The 19,901-nt window shown below is 39.8% G+C and overlaps 3 protein-coding genes across 4 annotated transcripts in view; 2 read left to right on the top strand and 1 right to left on the bottom strand.

Annotated features, from left to right (window-relative positions):
• The window catches only part of susd6 (sushi domain containing 6), a 29,137-nt gene extending 26,083 nt beyond the window's left edge, over positions 1-3,054 (top strand). For both annotated transcript variants that reach the window (XM_029425252.1, XM_029425251.1), the window contains 2 exons: positions 1,031-1,506; positions 2,292-3,054. In XM_029425252.1, the coding sequence (XP_029281112.1) occupies positions 1,031-1,506; positions 2,292-2,317 (502 nt within the window). In that variant the 3' untranslated portion in view covers positions 2,318-3,054. The remainder of the gene's footprint in view (positions 1-1,030; positions 1,507-2,291) is intronic.
• A 4,253-nt stretch (positions 3,055-7,307) lies between these two features.
• On the top strand, positions 7,308-13,981 carry srsf5b (serine and arginine rich splicing factor 5b). The gene is made up of 8 exons (XM_029425319.1): positions 7,308-7,473; positions 7,759-7,906; positions 9,322-9,392; positions 9,537-9,650; positions 10,037-10,109; positions 11,429-11,502; positions 11,639-11,746; positions 12,335-13,981. Exons 2-8 carry the CDS (start codon positions 7,781-7,783, stop codon positions 12,657-12,659), a joined length of 891 nt encoding a protein of 296 aa, XP_029281179.1. The 5' UTR covers positions 7,308-7,473; positions 7,759-7,780; the 3' UTR covers positions 12,660-13,981.
• slc10a1 (solute carrier family 10 member 1) lies at positions 13,690-18,279 on the bottom strand. Its single transcript, XM_029425321.1, has 7 exons — positions 18,175-18,279; positions 17,984-18,070; positions 16,779-16,891; positions 15,099-15,300; positions 14,677-14,855; positions 14,369-14,568; positions 13,690-14,140 (listed from the first exon to the last, which is right to left on the bottom strand). Exons 1-7 carry the CDS (start codon positions 18,262-18,264, stop codon positions 14,079-14,081), a joined length of 933 nt encoding a protein of 310 aa, XP_029281181.1. The 5' UTR covers positions 18,265-18,279; the 3' UTR covers positions 13,690-14,078.
• Between the last annotated feature and the right edge of the window lie 1,622 nt (positions 18,280-19,901).

Genomic DNA, 19,901 nt, shown 5'->3' on the forward strand with positions numbered 1-19,901 from the left:
ATTAATTTTGGTTTAGGTACCTTGGAAATGCTTGAATTTTCTCTTAGAAGGTTTTTCTTCCCGTCAGACGGACGATAGAAATGGTGTAAATATCCTGCCTGCGAAACATCTCTGAGTTTGTGTTGCTGGACTAAAAACAGACTCCATTGTTACGTTGTTTACGAGGGAAGTTGACACTTCCCCACGTCACATAAATAGCTCAGTAAAACATCGTCATATTCTTTAAGAGCACATTTCCCCCCCTGGTTTTTGTCATGAAGAGAATGTTTGTGCCTCACTTGACCGAGAGCCAGCTGCTTTATGTGCAGTTTGTTTTCTTGAATCTGAAGCGGGTTAGCATGTTATATTTTTATATATATATATATATATATATATATATATATATATATATATATATATATATATATATATATTTGCTATTTGCTTAATATGCTATTTTATTTTTTTATTTTTTTATTTTGATCAGCCCTTTACTTCTTACTCAACCTGTTGTTGCTAGAACCTCCCCCTGAGAGCTTTAGTGCTGTGGAAAAACACTGCCATTTTCTATCTGGTGCTGTAAAACCACCTCCCATTGTGGCACAAAGTGACACAGCAGATTGTTTCATTCATTCTTTCTGTGGACACACCTATTATTCAGTTTTGGTTCAAACCAGTTACATAAACTAGTTTTACACATAAGATGCACAAGACCTGGCAAGTAGTTTTATCAAGTTCTTAAATACTTGAGAAATGAAAGTAAAAGTAGTTATAGAGTGAATCCAATCAGTCACTCGCCACCTGTGTGATATAAAAGGCCAGAATGATTTTGATCTAATGCTCATTGGCATTCTTGTTGATTGTGTTGTGGGCCTGAAGGCTTAGTGCAGCCTGCTATAAAGGGATTGTACAGTCAATGCTAATCACGTCCTCACAGAGGTATTGCTGCGGCACGCAACACACATGACTGCATCATGTCTATCAACCTGAGCCTGCTGTCGTGATGCACACACTTACTCTTTCCATGTCTGTCTGTCTGTCTGTTCATCAGGAGGGAGCAGGGAGTCTCAGGACAGTCCAGCTCCATCATGGTTGAGGGCGTCCAGGTGACGCTGCCCTCCTATGAAGAGGCTGTATATGGAAGCGGTGGACCCTGTGATGCTCCCGGTCCTCCTTCTTCTCCACCACCTCCTCCGGCTCCTCCAGAGACTCGAGTCCCAATCGTGCTCTCTGAGGGGCTTCCTCAGGGAGCCACCGGAGGCCAAGGCCCCAGCAGAAGCCGCCACCACAGAGACTTAGACTTCTGTCTCCCATCCACGTCCTCCTCATCGTCCTTCTCCTCCCGGCGTCATGCAGAGACGGCGTTGGTTCATCAGGCTCCCTCTTCCTCCTCCTGTTCCTCATCATCATGGGCTAGAGAGCACCCTGGGGGTGCATGCGCAGGCCCCCTACCTCTCCGTAGAGACTCTGAGAGTAGCGACCAGCACAGTCTGCTTTCTGTCACCTCTACGGACGACTTTTCTGATGGTAAGAGGAAACTCTGTTATTCCACACACACACACTTTATAACGAGGAGCCCGACCGAGACCGGTAGATAATGATCTGCGTTTCTTTTTTTTAATTCTTTTTGCATAAATACATAACATACACCATTTTTATTAAGAATCCCTTAGAGGAATTATAACCATGGCATATACTAAGAAGCACAAGTACGTTATTCATTTCTCTTCAGTGAACAACTGAAAATTAAGGACGAGTGAAGAAACCTGTCGAGAGTAAATTCATTGGGCGACATAGTCAATACTTTTGAATAGAAATGTCACCCCAATGTCAATGCTATTTATTCTATGGACTCAGGTACTGCTCCAAAAGTAGCTTCAATTAAAAGCTTGCACTTTCTGCATTAGATTCAAGGCATCATGAGTAGGATTCGTCACTTGTGGTTTGTGAACTTGCTGGCTCTCCAGCTCTGGTCGCCACATTTCTCCTACTCGTTGTGCCTTTAAGTTCATAATTAACAATGAAGTAACTTGACACATTAAATGATTTCACCTAAACATTCAAGCATGCAGTGGTACAATGGTGGGAAATGTGGAGAATAGCTATTAGGAGCCTGTTTAATACAACCTGTTGTTTTATTGGTCCAGAGCTCAACTAGAGAATGTGTACAGTAGCGACAGTGAAGAGATTATGCCAAAACAGTGACTTCTAATGACGTAAACACACATAAAATCCAGTTACGCTGAAATGCTTTTAGTGATGTAATGTATTGCATGACTCTATTCTAAGATATCTGTTCTGTTCCCCTGCAGATATCCCCCTGCTGAAGGAAGCATGAAGCCTCCCAGCCTGCTATCAGCAGCAGCAGAGCCCTTATTTCCCTTCTCTCACTGCTGACCAGGACTGACTGTGGCTGTCAACCTACTTTCCCCCAACTCCCCTCAGCAGCCAGCAGAGAAGAGACTAGAACTATGCCCCCATTCCCCGATGCAACCTCTTCTGCCATCGCTACCCATGCAGAGCAAAGCCAACAACCAATACTCGCAATGGTGGAGCACCACTGGACCCAGCTGCTGGATCAAACTAAAGACGAGCCAGACGAGCAAAGCGGTGCCAGCTCAACATAAATCCTGTCGATCCTATGTATATGTAAAATATACATACTGGTTGTGTACTATAGGCTTTGCTTTACCACACACACTCGCCTCCTCCCAGGTGTAATCCTCTATAAAAACATTGCTCACAGATGCTTCAGCGGAGAAGGCTATAGCAATCGAGACACGTCGACTCTGTCTGGGATTACTGCGTGTAAAAAAACCAACAACAAATAACTTGTGATGTTCGCTCCTGACGCTGTGGCGCTCAGAATCAAAATCGTCTTCCCGCTGTACTTGAAACGTTGCGAGTGACTGCTGGGTTTTGTGAATGCTGCATGTTGTTTTTAGTTGTTGCTGTCAGAGCACGGTGGCCCACTCTGAATGAAGCATGAAGCCTCCTCTGTCTGTCTGTCTGTCTGTCTGTCTCTCTCGTCTGTCTGTCTGTCTGTCTGTCGTCCGTCTGTCTTCCTCTCTGTCTCTCTCTTGTCTCTCTCTCTGTTCTCTCTGTCTCTGTCTCTGTCTCTGTCTCCCTCTGTCTCTCTCCTGTCTCTCTCTATGTCTCTCTCTGCTTCTTCTCTCTGCTCTCTCTGTCTTTCTCTCTGTCTGTCTCTCTCTCTTTTCTCTCTCTTCTCTCTGTCTCTCTCTCTTTATCTTTCTTCTCTTCTTCTCTCTCTGACTCTATCTCTCTTGTTCTCTGTCTCTCTGTCTCTCTCTCTCTTCTCTTATCATCGATCTCTTCTCTATGCTCTATCTCTCCGGCTAGATCTCTCTCTTCTCTTCTCTCTCTCTTCATCTATCTCTCTCTTCTCTCTCTCTCTCTCTCTCTCTCTCTCTCTCTCTCTCTCTCTCTCTCTCTCTCTCTCTCTCTCTCTCTCTCTCTCTCTCTCTCTCTGTCTCTGTCTCTCTCTACCTCTCTCTGTCTCTCTCTGTCTCTCTCTCTCTCTGTCTCTCCGGGTGGCGTCAAGCATATGGATCAGTGGGATTGAGAACCTCTTTACAAGAATTAAAAACAGGGTGCAGCGTTTTTTACGAAGCAGCACAACACAACTACAAAAAGACCCGCTCCTTTCTTTTCCGTCACCAGCTGCAAGGTGCTCCTACTGTTGCATGAGTGGGATTAATTGGTGTTTTGGTTCCAGGACTGTGATTTACATCTTACTTGTATAAGGAGAGGGAGACATGGCGTGCTTTTCATTATGCGAACGTGTCTCTCCTTCGCGTCTTAGCTCCTCCCAACGAGGATGTGAGTGAGAGATGCGAGGAAGGAGGAGCCGAAGCTGCCGAAGGAGCAATCCTTGGTTCCATAGTGTCAGTCTTAAGCATCCCCGAGGTGCATGGCATGGACTTCTGCTTCACAGGAGAGAGTGCGCATAAGTTAGCATAAAGAAAAGCACCCATAATGTCACATTTTGTCTGAAAGCTAAGGAGAGGGTTGTCTGAGCGTGATTGGGTCACATGGCTAAACTTTGAGGTTGTTTTCTTTCCACTGTATTTATTGGTGTGTGGCTCACTTTGCTTTGACTTGGCGTGCGTGCGTGTGTGTGTCCGTGTGTGCAGTTAGGCAAGACAGGACATGTCCCCATATGGTCGGCCTCGATACAGCCATTTCCTGATTTGCCTCTCTTCAGATCAGAGACTTGCTTCTCACTGTCCATGTATTTCACAATAGGAAAATATCCCTCCCAGCATTGAATAAGTCACATGAACAAACCAGCGTCACTTCAGGCAACGAGTCCACTACACGAAGTGTGTATTAACTGTGTATCAACTCTCAAGCTAGAATATTTATCATTTTCTGCTGAATTGCTGGAAAACACAAGTTTCCTCTGAGGAACTGGCTCCCGCCCTCCTTCCCACTGAACCGAAGACTCTCCAATTGTGTGCATTATTGACACAACTGCAACTGGTTGCAGTGAAATGCTTAAGTTTTGTGATATGGCACCCAACCCCCACCAAATACACTCACTCACCCTCCTCATGCCAAGTGCAAATTTAAGAGAGAATCATTTTATTTTGTTAGAAATCTGTTTTCATTGAAAGGCTTTGGTGGTTGAGCTGGTCACCCTGGAAACGGCATGACTCCGGAGGATCCTGAGAAGATCTTTTCAAGATTAACTGCGCAGAAGAAAAACAAAAAACAGGACAACACATCTGAATTTTGATTCTCATTTTATTTGGCATCCGTGGCTGTCTGTCAATGTCAACGGCTACATTATTAATGCAAACAGAATGTTGCCTTAGACTTGTACATTTTCTTTTCTTTTTTTTTTTTTTGTATAATCTTAAACCTCCGCGTTGGTTGCTTTACAATATTGCAACGTATTCTGTTTTCCCAATGGCCTTACTCTGTTCTTTTTCTATTCTATGCATAAAACTGTCTTTGTGTATTTATCAATGAGTTTACTTTTGTTGTGGACACGACTAAACGAATGTCCATTCTTCTCTGTCCTCCCCTAGCTTTTACAGCTACTGTGATGATGATAATGATGAACCTATAAGCACCTATATTTCACTATTCCTTTGCTTCTCCTTTGCTACAAGGCAATACATTTTATGGGATTGAAAAGAGAAAAAAAAAAGAAATTAACGTTTGCGTTCAGAAGCACTGTTGTACGGTGTTGCGTCCCTGAAAATAACAGGTTAAAAAAGTACACTTCTGATTCTTAGTTTCAAATGCTTTCAGCTTTGGTTTTTCCTCTGTACATGGCAGTGGGTGTGAAGATAGTAATTTAATATTTGTATAAAGTTTAATTTAATTTTACAGTGTGTATATAACTTTCTAATTAAAGCTTTCTTTTGAATGTGGAAGATGATGTGTCATTATTTAAGTCAGACATATGTTACTGTCTAAATCTTGGAAAATGTAGATTCTTTATTGTCCTTCTTCTAAGGAAGTTTGTGGCCATAGTCTATACAAAGCATTACATAAATACATAGATACATAAATACATTATGTACTGCAATACAACCATAAAATACACATACATCTACATTTATACACATGCATATACACAACCTGACAACGTACATACTTTCAGACTGAAAGTTGGGTCTTTGTCATATGTCATGGCATTTACAGTACTTATCAACCGTGGTTATGTGTATCTCCTTGTATTAGTCACAATAATATGATTAATTTTCCCTTGGATAAGAGCCTGGAACATCTGAACCTTTTTAAATGGAAATCCTGCTCCTGTTCAACATCCATTTGAATGAATGCGCTAGCTACTTCCTGGCCCTGTGCAACCCATAATCAGTGTAATATTTCTAAAGCTATTCCTAGTGGGCCTTAAGTACATATGGTAGTACATCAGTCACATTATAGTACCTCGTGATACTCTAATACCAGCTATGAGATCACTATAAAACCTCTGCATAAGGCAATACTTCATCAATTCAAAATCAATCATTTACCAGGTCAAATGAAATGTACATGTATCTTGGTCAAAGGTCTATTTTTATTATTTATTATATTTGTATTCATAACTGCTTCCTGGATTATGATGCTGTGTTTGATTGGACTGCAGAATGACCTGCCTGAGGAGTTTAAAAGCCATAGTGTCTTCTTTAAACCAATTTTTATGCTTGCAATCAAGAACAATGTGTTATTTATTTGAGCAACTTTATGATTATTTATTTTGCCTTACTGTTATTTACATTTTGCCGCTGAGTCTTATTAAACTAAAGCTACTCTACATTATGTGATCCGTACTTCCTGTCTGGACAGTATTACTGTGTCTGAGTGACACCTGGCGGCCAGAATTAGAAACTGCACTAATAGTATTCGGTGTGTGAGTGACGTCATGTTCGGAAACCCTTCCGTAGCACTTCGGCAATCTTCGTGTGCTGCAACGTCACCCTTTGTCAGGTACCAGAAAACTGTAGAACATGGCAATGAAATGTGTATCAGAGAGAAAGGACACAATGGATGCACTCAGATTCTTCACTTAAGTAAAAGTAGAAATACCATATTTTAAAAATACTCCATTAAAAGTCGTAAAAGTACAGTACACTAACTATTATCAGCAAAATGTGTTTAAAGTATCAAAAGTAAATTATACTCCTTATTATATATATTAAAATAATATTGTTCTATATTTTAATGTTGTATTTTGTCAATGTGGAGCCAATTTTAGATACTTTTAGTACAATTTGGTAGGTTAGTTATATAGTACTGTATCATATCATATAACATAGTCCTATGTATGTATAGAAATAAATGTAGTGGTGTAAAAGGTAGGCTACAATTTTCCTTGGAAAGTACATTTCTTAAAGTACTGTTTTATGTACAATTTTGTCATACTTGTACTTTACTTAAGCATTTCCATTCTATGCTATTTTAAATGTCCATGCTATGCTACTTTACATTTCTAAAATAATAAATATACCAAAATAAATAATAAGAAAATTATTTTTTTTAAATAGCGAAAAGAACATATGGAGACAAAAATTGACAGTGGTGGGGTTAAATGACATTAGTGATTAATAGCAGCAGAGTCAGCAAGTCTATGTTAACAGTGACTGGTGCTATATTTAATTAAATAATGGTACTTAGTGTTTGTCCAAAGTTAAGACCAAGTATGTCAAAAGTGTATTTAGTTGCATTCCACCAATTCACATAATAAAAAATACATTAAAAAAAAAAGTTAGTCCCTTACACTGTAGTAGTTATTTCTCTCCAGAAGGGGCAGTAACGTCTACGGTTAAACCTCAAAGACGAAGAAGAAGAAGAAGAAGAAGAAGAATCAAAAGAAGAAGAAGAAGAAGAAGAAGAAGAAGAAGAAGCAGCGGATCGTTTTCCTGCCCCCTCCCTGAACAGCAGAGGCTCCATTTTGTTTGATTTTTGCGGTCAAATTCGACAGCTAGCAAGGAAAACACCGCCAGGACCACTTAAAAGGTAAGAGTACAGCGATTAAAATGCATCTTCACATCACAATTCAGTTCTCGTTGTATTTAAATAAACGTCCGTCGCGTCGCATTGTTAGCTTAAATTAGCACGAAACACGGCTAGCTAAAACAGTGGTCGCTAGGCCCCACAGTTGTCTAGGCTAGCTTGCTAACACAACCGACAACATGTCAAATAACGTTACTAAATGGCCACATTTGTGATTTACGTTGTAATTATTTATCATCCCATGTGTTTAGTTTTTATTCGTGAGAGTAATGTATGTTTGTTTTGTAGGTAACCGTTAACAACATCAACTATGAGTGGATGTCGTATTTTCATCGGCCGTTTGAGCCCATCGGCCAGAGAGAAGGATGTCGAGAGGTTCTTCAAGGGATACGGCCGCATCCGAGACATCGACCTCAAGAGAGGCTTTGGGTTTGTGGTGAGTCACGTACATAAACATACAGCAGGACCGCTTTATATGCAGAGCATTCCCCCAATCGGAATAAAAAAATACTTCATTGATTATAAAAACGGGGTTACCTTACAGTTGCTAGATAGATATGTGTGTATGAACATTTTTAGATGAATAGAAATGCTTATGTTAAATGTGTTCCTTTAGCTGCTGTGCCTAACAACAATAAATATATGTAAATTAAAAAAAAAATAGATGTAAACGTCGTTATATAATTGTCAATTCAAGTGCTTTACAGGGGCATAGAAAAACATTTAATATAAGATGTTAAGAAACCATTAATATCGCAATTTAAAGACTATAAAAGCAAATGCATATTTTAAAAGTCAGAAAGAAATGGCATTTAAAAGCCCCACGCATATAAAGAGGTACTAATTTAAAAATAAGTTGTAATTTATTGGAAAGTCGCAGTAAACACTGTTTTAGGCCCTAAATGAGTTGACAGTTTCAGCAGACCTCAGGTATCCATGAAACTTGTTCTACAGGTGGGAGCATAGGAATGAAAAGCTTCACACAGCTTTGTTTTGACCTGGAAACATTGAGTAATCCTCTCCCACACAACCTGAGCGGGGGGAGGGTCTGGATACCTCGTAAAGTATTAAACCCCCCCAGACCATTTACTGCAAGTGATGGGATTTTCTATCCTTTTTCACGCAGTAAACCGGTGCAGTGATTCAAGGACCGGTGTAATGTGCGACACTTTCTTGGTGTTGATGAATACTGCTTAACGGCAACAGAATCTTTTCTTTATCTCAGTCCAGCTCCACTGATTTTGGCATGTATAGATAAATTCATGTGTATTTTGTGCCATATTTTGTTGAATAACAGACCGTCATATTGAATAAACCTGTGTAATGTCTGTGGGCAAGTTCTTTATTGTCATTTGCACAACAGAGAAGCAATCTCAGGCTCCCTCCAGCAGTTCTCATTTATATATATATATATATATATATATATATATATATATATATATATATATATATATATATATATATATATATATATATATATATATATGAGCTGAAACGCATTCGTTTTGTATCTGTTTCCGTGCGATATCCTAACTATTGATGCGTGTATTTGATGGCTGCTATTGTGCCGCAATGTGACGCACACAGGAACTGGAGTAGGCACTCGCAGCTGTATAAAATAATGATGGGTAAGCACCTCCCAGGAAGATTATGAGATTGGCTCACAGCAATTTTTCTGCTTGGTATGTACGTTTTGAATGTAGCTAAGGGGAGAAAAGCTGTACTGCAGTATTTTAAAGAACGTGGGGCTGTTCTCCTAACAACACAGTTAGGAATGATGCATAACGGGGGTTGAAAAGGAGCAAATGTTAAGACGTGGTGTTGTAAATGTTGTGTTCTGTTTTGTTGTAGGAGTTTGACGACCCCCGAGACGCTGAAGATGCAGTTTATGAGCTTGATGGCAAAGAGTTGTGCAATGAAAGGTAAGAATTTGTAATGAATGTGATTTTTTTTTTTTTTTTTTTTGTGAATAATCTGAGGTGAGTTTTCCGTCTCTTCTAGCTCTGCCTGTTTCCATGGTAGTTGTTTTTTTCCAAAAATAAAAATGAACCTTTCCGTTAATTCAGGGTGACCATTGAGCATGCTCGTGTACGTCTGCGAGGCGGTCGTGGCCGAGGAGGCGGCAGTGCAGGAGGACGTTTCTCTGATCGCTATGGCCGAGGCTCCCAGAACAGTCGGAGGTAAAGTTCTCGCACCACGCACAGTTTAGGGAACAACAGCTTTATGATGCAAGATGCATCTTACTTGCACTTATTCAAATGAGGAAAGAAATGCATGTGACTGAATAAGTAAGTCGTTTAAACGAGTATTTGGTGGGAAATCGATGGTTGAATTAATGCAGTCCATGTTTATAATGCCTTCTGTCCACGTGAACCAGTTTTCTTAGGATAACCTGCAACACGAGCCCTGTGCTTACTCCATTGTAAAGATCCATGACATGAATTATCCTTGCTATTGACGAGTAGCTAATGAGAGCTCTGAGGCTCTTTGCTTAACTATATTTCAACCGCATGATGTTATTGTATTATTAGTGATTGAGTCTTTTTCTACATTTTCCTTGTTTCAGCCGAAACCCTCCTCCCATGCGCACTGAGAACCGCCTCATCGTGGAGAACTTGTCCTCTCGTGTCAGCTGGCAGGTTAGTGTTGACACATGATTTTTATGCACAGCAAGTCTCTACAAGCTGCAACAAATGTTATCTCCTCCAACAATCTGCCTCCAACAATACACACATACAATTGTAGATTTGCCATGCTGCTAAAAACATAGAATCTCTTGGATCTAAACATATTAGCAAGCTAAGTAAATAATTTGATTTTTATTTTATTGTGATTAGGCCCAAATTGTACTTTTAAAAATGGCTGATCTATTAAATCTGCATCTCATGCAGTTAAGTAATGAAAACAACAAGAAAACACTTAATTTGTCTATTTTTTTCAAATTTTAACCAATTCTTCACCCCTTTATTTGCCAGCCTGACTGTTGTGTCATATGGAAGAGCTCGATTATGGTGGAGTTAACCCCTTCTGGGTCCTTCTGTCTGGGTTGAGCCTGTGGTGTCAGCCAGTCTGTCCTACTCCTAGTTGACGCCTGCTGGTCATGTGAGCGCTCGCTTCACACTAGAGGCGCTGGTGGCCCCTTCGTTCGCTCGCTCGCTCGCGGGCGCCTGATGTGTGGCTGAGAGCGAGAGAGAGGAAACAGAGAGTTGGCAGAGAGAAAGGAGAGGAAAGAGCGAGAGTCGATGGTGATGGTGGTGGCGTATTGATCGATGGTTCGTTAATTTGAGGGGCTTCAGTCGATCGATATCCCCCCTCCCTTCCCCCCTCTGGTGTTCCCGCACATCGTGAGCGAGAGAGTGTGTGAAATCCTCCCAGGTGCCCATGGATATAATCTGCAGTTATGGTGGGCTCGGAGAGCCTGCGGCCCACTCCAAAGGGTTTCGCTCTCAGGTAGTAGTTTCCTCTCTTCCACCCTGTTCACTCTCTTTACTGAGGCAGGGTGCCGAGACAGGGGCGGTCCCGGCGTGGAGCCCTGTGCCCTCCTTGTCAGGGAAAATGGGGCTCTTGGTGCCAAAGGCTGCCCAAGTGGCGCCACTGCAGTTCAGTTCATGCAGATGGTGTTCATGTCTCTGTAGTTGTAATGAGTCCAAGAATCTCAAAGCTTTTGCAAATACTTTTTGTCTGTCCACTAAAGGGACTTTTTAAATTGGGTGATGTCTAAATTAGCACATTTTATATCTTTTACTTACTGTATTTTATGTAACACTTTTATTGAAGGACTGGCTGATTAAAACGCCTCTGAGGTTCTTGGACTCATCATCCTTATCTGCAGTACCTTTGTAGTCCTCTCAGACAATCTAACCATCTCTCCTTATGGGTAAATCAGTGCTGTTTAATGTCTCAGGCTGTGTTTGTGTCCTGAGCCTCTCCGTGAGTTGACTGATGTTTACGTGTGTAGGACCTGAAAGATTTCATGAGACAAGCTGGAGAGGTGACATTTGCAGACGCACATCGCCCCAAGCTCAACGAAGGGTAAGACCGTCATCTGTTAGTGGCTAATAAATATCACGGCGTGTGTCCTGCACCATATCATGTTTACACAATCCAATTTATGACAAAGCATACAATCGAAGACTTTAATTAAAATGGTGTCCTTTTGTTTTTACAGGGTCGTTGAGTTTGCCTCTTCCAGCGATCTTAAAAACGCCATGGACAAACTGTCTGGAAAGGAAATCAATGGCAGGAAAATCAAGCTCATTGAGGCAGCCAGGAAGAGGTGAGCTGCTGCACACAGATGATGCTTTCCACTTTCATGTTTCATTTCTGCTCTCAATAAGAACATGGGTCCAAACCTGCTTCATCACGTTAAATAGATGCATTTTATTGTTTTATTAATGCCTTAAAAGTCAGCACAGACAGGAAGTCCTCTACTGATCATGTTTTAGAGTCAGGCATGACTTCATGTATTTAACCTTTTATTTATGCGTACATGCTCCTTTACAGCACCCTGTTGGGTGAAATGAACAGACATTATTAAAAGAAGTGTCCGTCACCAACACACGGCTAATCTTGCTCTTTTTTTCTAATTTAAATTTAAATAGTTTGAGCATTAAATGTACTTTTATAAGAGATAAGATGAAGACTATTGATTCTGGGATGATTCACGTTACCGCAGCACATGAGATGATTCAATACAAATAGAAAATGTATGACATAAAGGGAGATTATAATAAGATTTGATACTTTTCTACACAATCGGACTATAAATTAAATGTACAAATACAGTTCAGCAGTGCACCGTGATGCGTTTCTATAAATAGAAATGTATAGTTATCCTAATGTTCCTCTTTTTTTCTCCTTCCAGGTCGAGAAGTCGTTCCCGTTCTGAGAGCTCATCTCGCTCACGGTCCCGTTCTCGTGGTCGCTCTCCATCTCGCTCCCCCAGACGCTCCCGCAGCCCCCCCCACAAGGCCCACAACCGTTCCCGCTCCCCCAGCGGCTCCCCTGCCGGCGGCGCCTCCTCTCCAACCCACAAATCAAAGGATCCCCCGAAGAGGTCCTCCAAGACGAGCAAGTCTGCCACCCCGCCCTCCCCAATGCCCGCTCAGAGAGCCTCCATCTCCCGTTCCCGCTCTCGTTCCCGCTCCCGTTCCCGCTCTCGCTCTCATTCTACTGACAGCCAGCGCTAAACCCCGCGTTTAAGTGTGAATGGGAATCGACAGTAGAAACGACTTGATTCGGCGGTGGAATCAGCTTGGAGGAGTTGGCACACTGGAGCTCCCGCGACCCTTTTCTGAAAGCCGAGAAGAAAAGAGAGCTTCCTTCGAGTAAAGTTAGTTTTTCCTGTCTGGATCGCCATAACTATCCTCGCGTTTAAAACACAGGACGATGATATTCAGTCATATTTCATTGTCATAATCATTAGAGGGCGTTTAAATAATATTACTTAAACAGAAGACACTTGATGTACAGTGATGCTGTTTGTCGGCCCCCTCATTACCCATATGTACGTTTACACTCGTGACTCGTTGCATCCGAATTTATTCATCCTGCTCGGCTGCAGGTCGACGGCTGCGCCATCAATTCTGCTCTCAAAATGCCCAAGTGAACCAGCATCAGGTTTAATTGTTATTGGGTCTGTAAAGTTAGTAATCTCTACACTTTGAAACACTTTTGAAGAGGGGGGGGGGGAATCTGTATTTTTCGGTGCTTTTGTTAAGTCGTGACCACTTTTTTTTTTTTTTTTTTTTTTTTTTTTTTTGCGATACTTTTGCTCGTCGGGAGAATTTTTAATCTGTTTCCATATTTTTTTGTCATCAATGTTTTCAAAGTCCTTTTCGCCTCCTTTTTTCCACTTGTGTTTTTTTGCCCTACTGTACCCACAGCTGGTGTGTGTGTGTGTGTGTGTGTGATCTCTATACCTGAGGATGCTTGCATGTCGAAGTTTAGAATTATTATTGTTAAATATTTTTCTTTTGTGCTTAGAGCTCAAATACAAACCACCATCATATCTGGCGTTATCAGTATCAACAACACTGTACAATTAAGCACATTGTCCCCGTCAATCAGCTGTTAATGTCATGGAGCTTACATTTACATGTAGGTCACAGTTAAACTTCTACTTTGTCCTTTTTGAGGATAATGTCAACACTTTAATTTCAACACCTGAAGAATGGTGTTGCATAAATAATGCAGTTTATTCTAGCATTGTAATTAAAGTTTTTTTTTTTTTTCTTCGTTTAATTTTTGGCGGGGGGGGGGGTTTAGGTTTTTTTTGTGTACAGCATTGCAGACTTTTGTTTTACATAAGTGTATAATGTAATTCCAAGAATGCTGGTTGGTACTGTGACTGATGTAACTGTGGTTTAATGAACGTGTAGACAACAGTTTGAAAAAAAAAGCAACATTTTTGTACGTAAGGATTTTATTTTCAGTGAAAAATATGATTGACGTTTGTATGGTGTAGGAAGATGGACGTTGGACTTAAAACAATAAAACGATTTTAAATAAATCTTTCATGTTGTGTTCATTTGTACTTGTAATGAAACCTCTACAAAGGTTCTGGTCTGCAAGTGTCACATTCATGGATATAAAACTGGGCTCCGTCGTCATACAGTCCCCTCGGAGGCCTCTTTCAACTTTTCTTTAGTGTTTGCTGCCTCGTATGTCTCTGTAGGTTGAAGGAGAACAAATCCTTTAATATTTTAAATTAAACAATCCCGTCATTTGTTGTCACCTGGCGTTTCACACCAGAGCTAAATGATCAAAACACACACAGCTCATACAAACGGCTGGTAAAGTGACGCTATACATTTACATTTTACTCTTAAAAGCTGTACGTGCGGATGTCCGTGTATCATCTCCACGAATTGACCTTTTAGGAAGTGGTCAGCCTCACCTTTCTCTTTGAGCGTGAACCTCTGGTGGCACCTGAACAGCACGATGAGCAGCGCCGCCTCCATCAGCTGGAAGGACACGTACACCATGGGGAACAGGAACAGAGGGCCGATCGCCGCCGGGGTGAAGGCCAGCTTCAGGATGGTGGTGCACAGCTGGATGTTCTGACAGCCTGTTTCCACGGCAACGGTCCTCCGCTCCCTTATTCGCAAGCCATGCATACATGAAGGGAGGATCTTTAATCCCCCTGACTAACACCACCCGTCACAATATCCACCAGAGCTGGAATTTTGAAACCAAACGACTCACGATTGGTTGAGTCCGAAGAGCCAGGAGATGATGTAACCGAAGGAGAAGCCTACGAAGGGCATGAGAGCAGCGATGGCCATGAGGGGAGGAGACAGCACTGTGAGGATGGAGCCTCCGATTGCAATGCTGGAAAGGATGCCGATCCCCACCGCAGCAATCATCAGAATAGTGAGGCCCACCTGAGAACATCAGGACGGGAGAAAAGGATTCATTTGCTTTTATTTGGTTCTGTGGAAGCCCCGAGAGGCAAGTGAGAGAAAGAAGTCCGGTCCAAACTGTTTTATGAAGAGAACGATGGTCCAGAACTCCGCCGCCCGACTCCTCACACACACCAAATCTTGGCACCACACCACCACTTGTCCTCAAAGAACTCTCAATCATTAATTGTTTAACTACTAATCTGACCTCCTGTATGCACTCACCTTTGAGATGGTCTTGGCGTACTGCGGCCTGTAGTAGTTGATGAGGATGCCGGCAGCGCAGGGAATGAGGATCATGACCAGCGATATGATGATGTCCACATAAGGCACAGAGTTCTGCAGGTTGAAGCCCTGACAGTAGATGTAGAGCAGCAGAGGCATCATGCCCAGAGCCAGCAGCGTGGAGCAGGACGTCATCACAATGCTGAGGGGGAAACACCAGGTACAATAACAGCTACTAAGTGGATGAATAAACCTAAAACCTCAGATTTTAATCCAACATGGAAGAAAAATCCTTAAAAATGGCAATTTAAACATCTGTAATTCAGTACAACAGCTCTAGTGAGCTTGAAGTGAGATCGTTTTCTCAGTGGCTGTGCTAAGGTTGAGAATGACCTTTGAATTTCAGCTACTCGTTAGATATTTATGGAACTTGCATGTGGATTATTCATGTTTCTTAATTTTGTTTTCGGTTACATGAAAACCTTGAACTTTTCCCTTGTACTCAAGAAATGTCAAATTCAAACATGCTGCTTGGAGTATTAATTAGTTTAATTGTAAAAGCTCAGTAAGCATTTATAGGTCATACTTTCACATTTTTGGCAACATTTTAGAGCAAACTTGACGGTGTGTGTTGGTGTATGTGTGGGGTGTAATGCGCAGTGTAGCCTCCAGGGGGCGCAGATGGCGCTTCAGGCTGGTTAGATATTAGAGCCAGTTGTTACACGACTTATTGTCCTCATACTGTTACTGAGAAATATTGTAGAATAATATTTAGATTCTGATTTGTTTGTAAGTATTTGTTGTCCTCATTCACTGTCAGCAGATCCATTAACACAGTCACAGGTCCTTTATTTGATAGTGAGTGTGTGTGACTGTAAATATGAAGGTATAGTAGATCTAAGAAAGAAAGTCATTATTTTGAAGTCCAAAAGTGATTATTTATGTGTACTAATCAAACTTTATTAATCGTATATTTGTTTAATTAAACATTCACTTTAGAAACCTTTGATAATGGTCAAGGTTTTTGCCATTAGTCCATTGACAACTAACGGTTCTTGAACGTTCCTTTGTATTTTATACTGAATAGTTTTAATGAGAGCGCGCTTGTATCTTGTTAGAAAAGACCCCTGCTCTAAATATTCGTCAAATCACTGAAATAATCTGTTTTTAATGTTGTTTTTATCATTAATGCTTCAAGCCGTCCTGTCAAACAGCTGTGCGCCAGATAAGATCCTCACACATCAGATAGAGTGTCCTGAACAATTACAGGTCAGGAACAACACGCCTCCACGGGTCCTTGACGAACAAGGAGCCTGGTGGGGTGAATGACCTAAAGGCTGAAAGTGAAGGGGTTTGCTATCACCTTAATATGCTAATAATATCATCGTTTTATGATCAGCTGATGTCCTGCAGGTCGTTCAACTCTAATAGTAACAGAAAAAGTGCCACTTGGTATTAAATCACAGGACGTTGATTAGTTCAGCATCATCTGTTGCAGCAACATGAAAAAGAAAAGTCAGAGGTTGTTGAACTTTTATCTTATTATGACTATTTATTTGATATATGGAGAAGATAAGTGAGAACTTTCAGGAAACTTACAGGAAATATTGTTTCCTGTAACAACAGTGTTGCTTAGTGTTGTTTACATTTCTGGAGGATATTTGTTGGTTGTGTGTGTACCTGAGGTTCATGTCTCCCTGCAGAGCCAGCGCCAGGATGTTAGAGAGGCTTCCTCCCGGGCAGCAGCCGCAGATCAGAATCACCACAGCCGTCATGTCGGGCAGCTGGAACGCCTGCACAGAGTGGACAATACTTGAGATCTTACTGATAATGTCTTATAGTGATGCTGAACTGAATTAAAATACACAGAAATAAAGGAAACATCGACGCCAGAGAGGGTTTCGTTTGAGGTGTAAGATTTCAATAAATAAATAAAACAGATGAATAATAAATCACAACCATAATCATTATTTCAGACTTTAGAATGCAAATGATTTTATAATAAATATATTATGTACAGTAAATTATATATGTTGTATGGTTTCTGATTTCTCAGACTTTTTGATCTGCAAAAAGCTTCCATGCTGTTAATGTTACTGTTTTCTTTTTGACTTGTTTTACAGCTATTATGTTATTTTATTATTATGATTTATTATTAGTTATTTATTATTTATTATTTATTATGTATTATGTATTATTTATTATTTATTATTTATTATTTATTATTTATTATTTATTATTATTATTATTATATTATTATATTATTATTATTATTATTATTATCATTATTATTATTATTATTATTATTTATTATCATTATTTATTATTATTATTATATTATTTATTATTCAGGCCGTTGGTAAGCGATGTTTTCTAAACATTAGGGCTACAACTAACCTTTATTTTCATAGTCGGTTAATCCATCAATAGTGTTTTATTTAATTAATAGACTAATCTAGAAAAGTCTAAATGTCCAAATAAATAATCATAATTTCTAAGAGCCTATAGAGACATTTTCAAATGTCATCTTTTGTAGAAAACCTAAATATATTCAATTTACGATAATATCAAAACAGGAAAAACTGGCACATTCTTGTATTTGAGAAGCCGGAAACAGAGACTGTTTGTAATCTTTCCTCAATAAATCACTCAATGTAAAGATATATTAAATAATATAAATAATTCTCAACTAATCAATGAATCGACTAATCCTTTGCTGTTGTTCCTGTTAAGAAAACCAATTAAAACAAATAAAAAATACACAAATCATAACCTTTATATATAACAATATGGTTATATCCGTAGAAATATATTCAAAAGCATAAATATGGGGTACGCTCTATTAGACTTAAAGTGTTTATAATGTTAGAAACAGGAATACCAACCTTAGCCAAGCAGAAGGCTGTGAGAGGCATCACACCATACTGCGCCAGCACAGCTATCGCCAAGCCCTTAGGTTTCATTATGTGGATCTGGAAAGAAGGAAAAAGATGTTTTCAGTACAGAAATCTAAAAATGATCGCACAGACCGTCTGTGTCCTTAAACACATGGACGTGTAAGGAATCCTGAAGTCACCTTGATCTTGGACACCTCCATGGTGCATCCCAGTGACACCATGGTGATGAACATGACGACTATCAAAAGTATGTTGATGGTTTTGTCCATCACCGGCGAGATGAGCGACGTGAGAACGGAGCTGGTGTTAGCAGCCGTCACGTTGAACAGCAGGCTTTCATTTAGCCACAGATCTGTGTAGTCCAGGGTGTCTTCCATGTCGGAGCAGAACGTGAGTCGTGATCTTAAAACACAGAAAGCATGGATCCTCAGGTGACCACGTGATTTTAAAACACAATGACAGTCCTCTCATTTCCTCGTCCATCAGTCAGCACAACACCTGCTGCTCTTTGTGACTATACGATCAAATAATGCGAGCGTGACAAGAGTTAAAGGAACTGTTTAACCCATAATCAAACCACCTGTAGTACTGTTTATCATTTGGAGACATCAGCTGTATACATGTCTACCTTGTCCTGAATATAATAAACTAGACGGCACTCGGCACAATGTGTCTTTGCAGAAATCATGACCCGGGTACTCCAGATAATCCACAGACTTTGTTGTGAGCAGTTTCACGCAGGAACTATTTTACTACACCCGCTAACCTTATCACCGCGCAGAAGAAAGCGTGCATCTAAATCTAAACTCCAACACGAGTTTGTCCAACACACATCAAAACAATCTCGATTGATAACGAGCACTACATATGCATCTTTGATTTTGTGGTGAACTGTCCCTTTAAGCAGGTAGGAACATCTACTTTAGTGATAATGTGCAGATATTGTTTCATCCTGCACCTGACAGCAGGAGAGAGAGATGCGTGTGAGAAGACATTTCTTCCACTACTATTATTAAACTAATAATAATAATTATAATAATAATAAATATAAAACTAATCATAGATAAGAAGCGAGCAACATTCACACTACCGTCTAAAGAAATACGGATCCTGTGCGTTCTGTGTGGTGGTTCCAGGACACTAATCAGTGAGTGAACAATGAGTTTAATCTTTCAGTTCATAGTACACATTATATGATCCTGAGCACCTTTAACCCAAGTAGTGTAGCGTGTAGCGAGAAACACACCTGCAGTAGTTATTCATGTATTTTACACTGACCCTGTATGTTCACATTTGAGCATAGTTGGTTAAATATTAAGAAGAATAAGAAAATAATACCCTAAAAATGGGAAATAAATATAACTGTAGATATTAGAAATATATTATTATTAATCATAATAATAATAATATATTAATAATAATATATTATTATTATTAATCATAATAATAATATTAATATATTAATAATAATAATATATTATTATTATTAATCATAATAATAATATATTAATAATATAATTGTATTATTGTTATTATTAATAATAATATCTTATTATTATTAATCATAATAATAATAATAAGATATTAATAATATCTTATTATTATTATTATTAATCATACTAATAATATTATTATTCATAATAATAAATTATTATGAATAATAATATATGAATTATTATGAATTATTAATATATTATTATATATATATAATAATAATAATATTTTCTTCACTTTAATGAAGCACCTGCAGCAGACTGTTTGTTTATTCAGCAGATTCTTGCACAGTCTCTGTGTTTTCAGCAGATACTGTGTAAGATGCTGACTTCACTCACCAGAGTCCCAGCATGCAAAGCTTTGTTAGCAGCACTTTAATTAAGCATCTACACGCAGTATCACACACTATATT

This window comes from Cottoperca gobio, chromosome 24 (assembly GCF_900634415.1).
Source record: "Cottoperca gobio chromosome 24, fCotGob3.1, whole genome shotgun sequence".
NCBI lineage: Eukaryota > Metazoa > Chordata > Actinopteri > Perciformes > Bovichtidae > Cottoperca > Cottoperca gobio.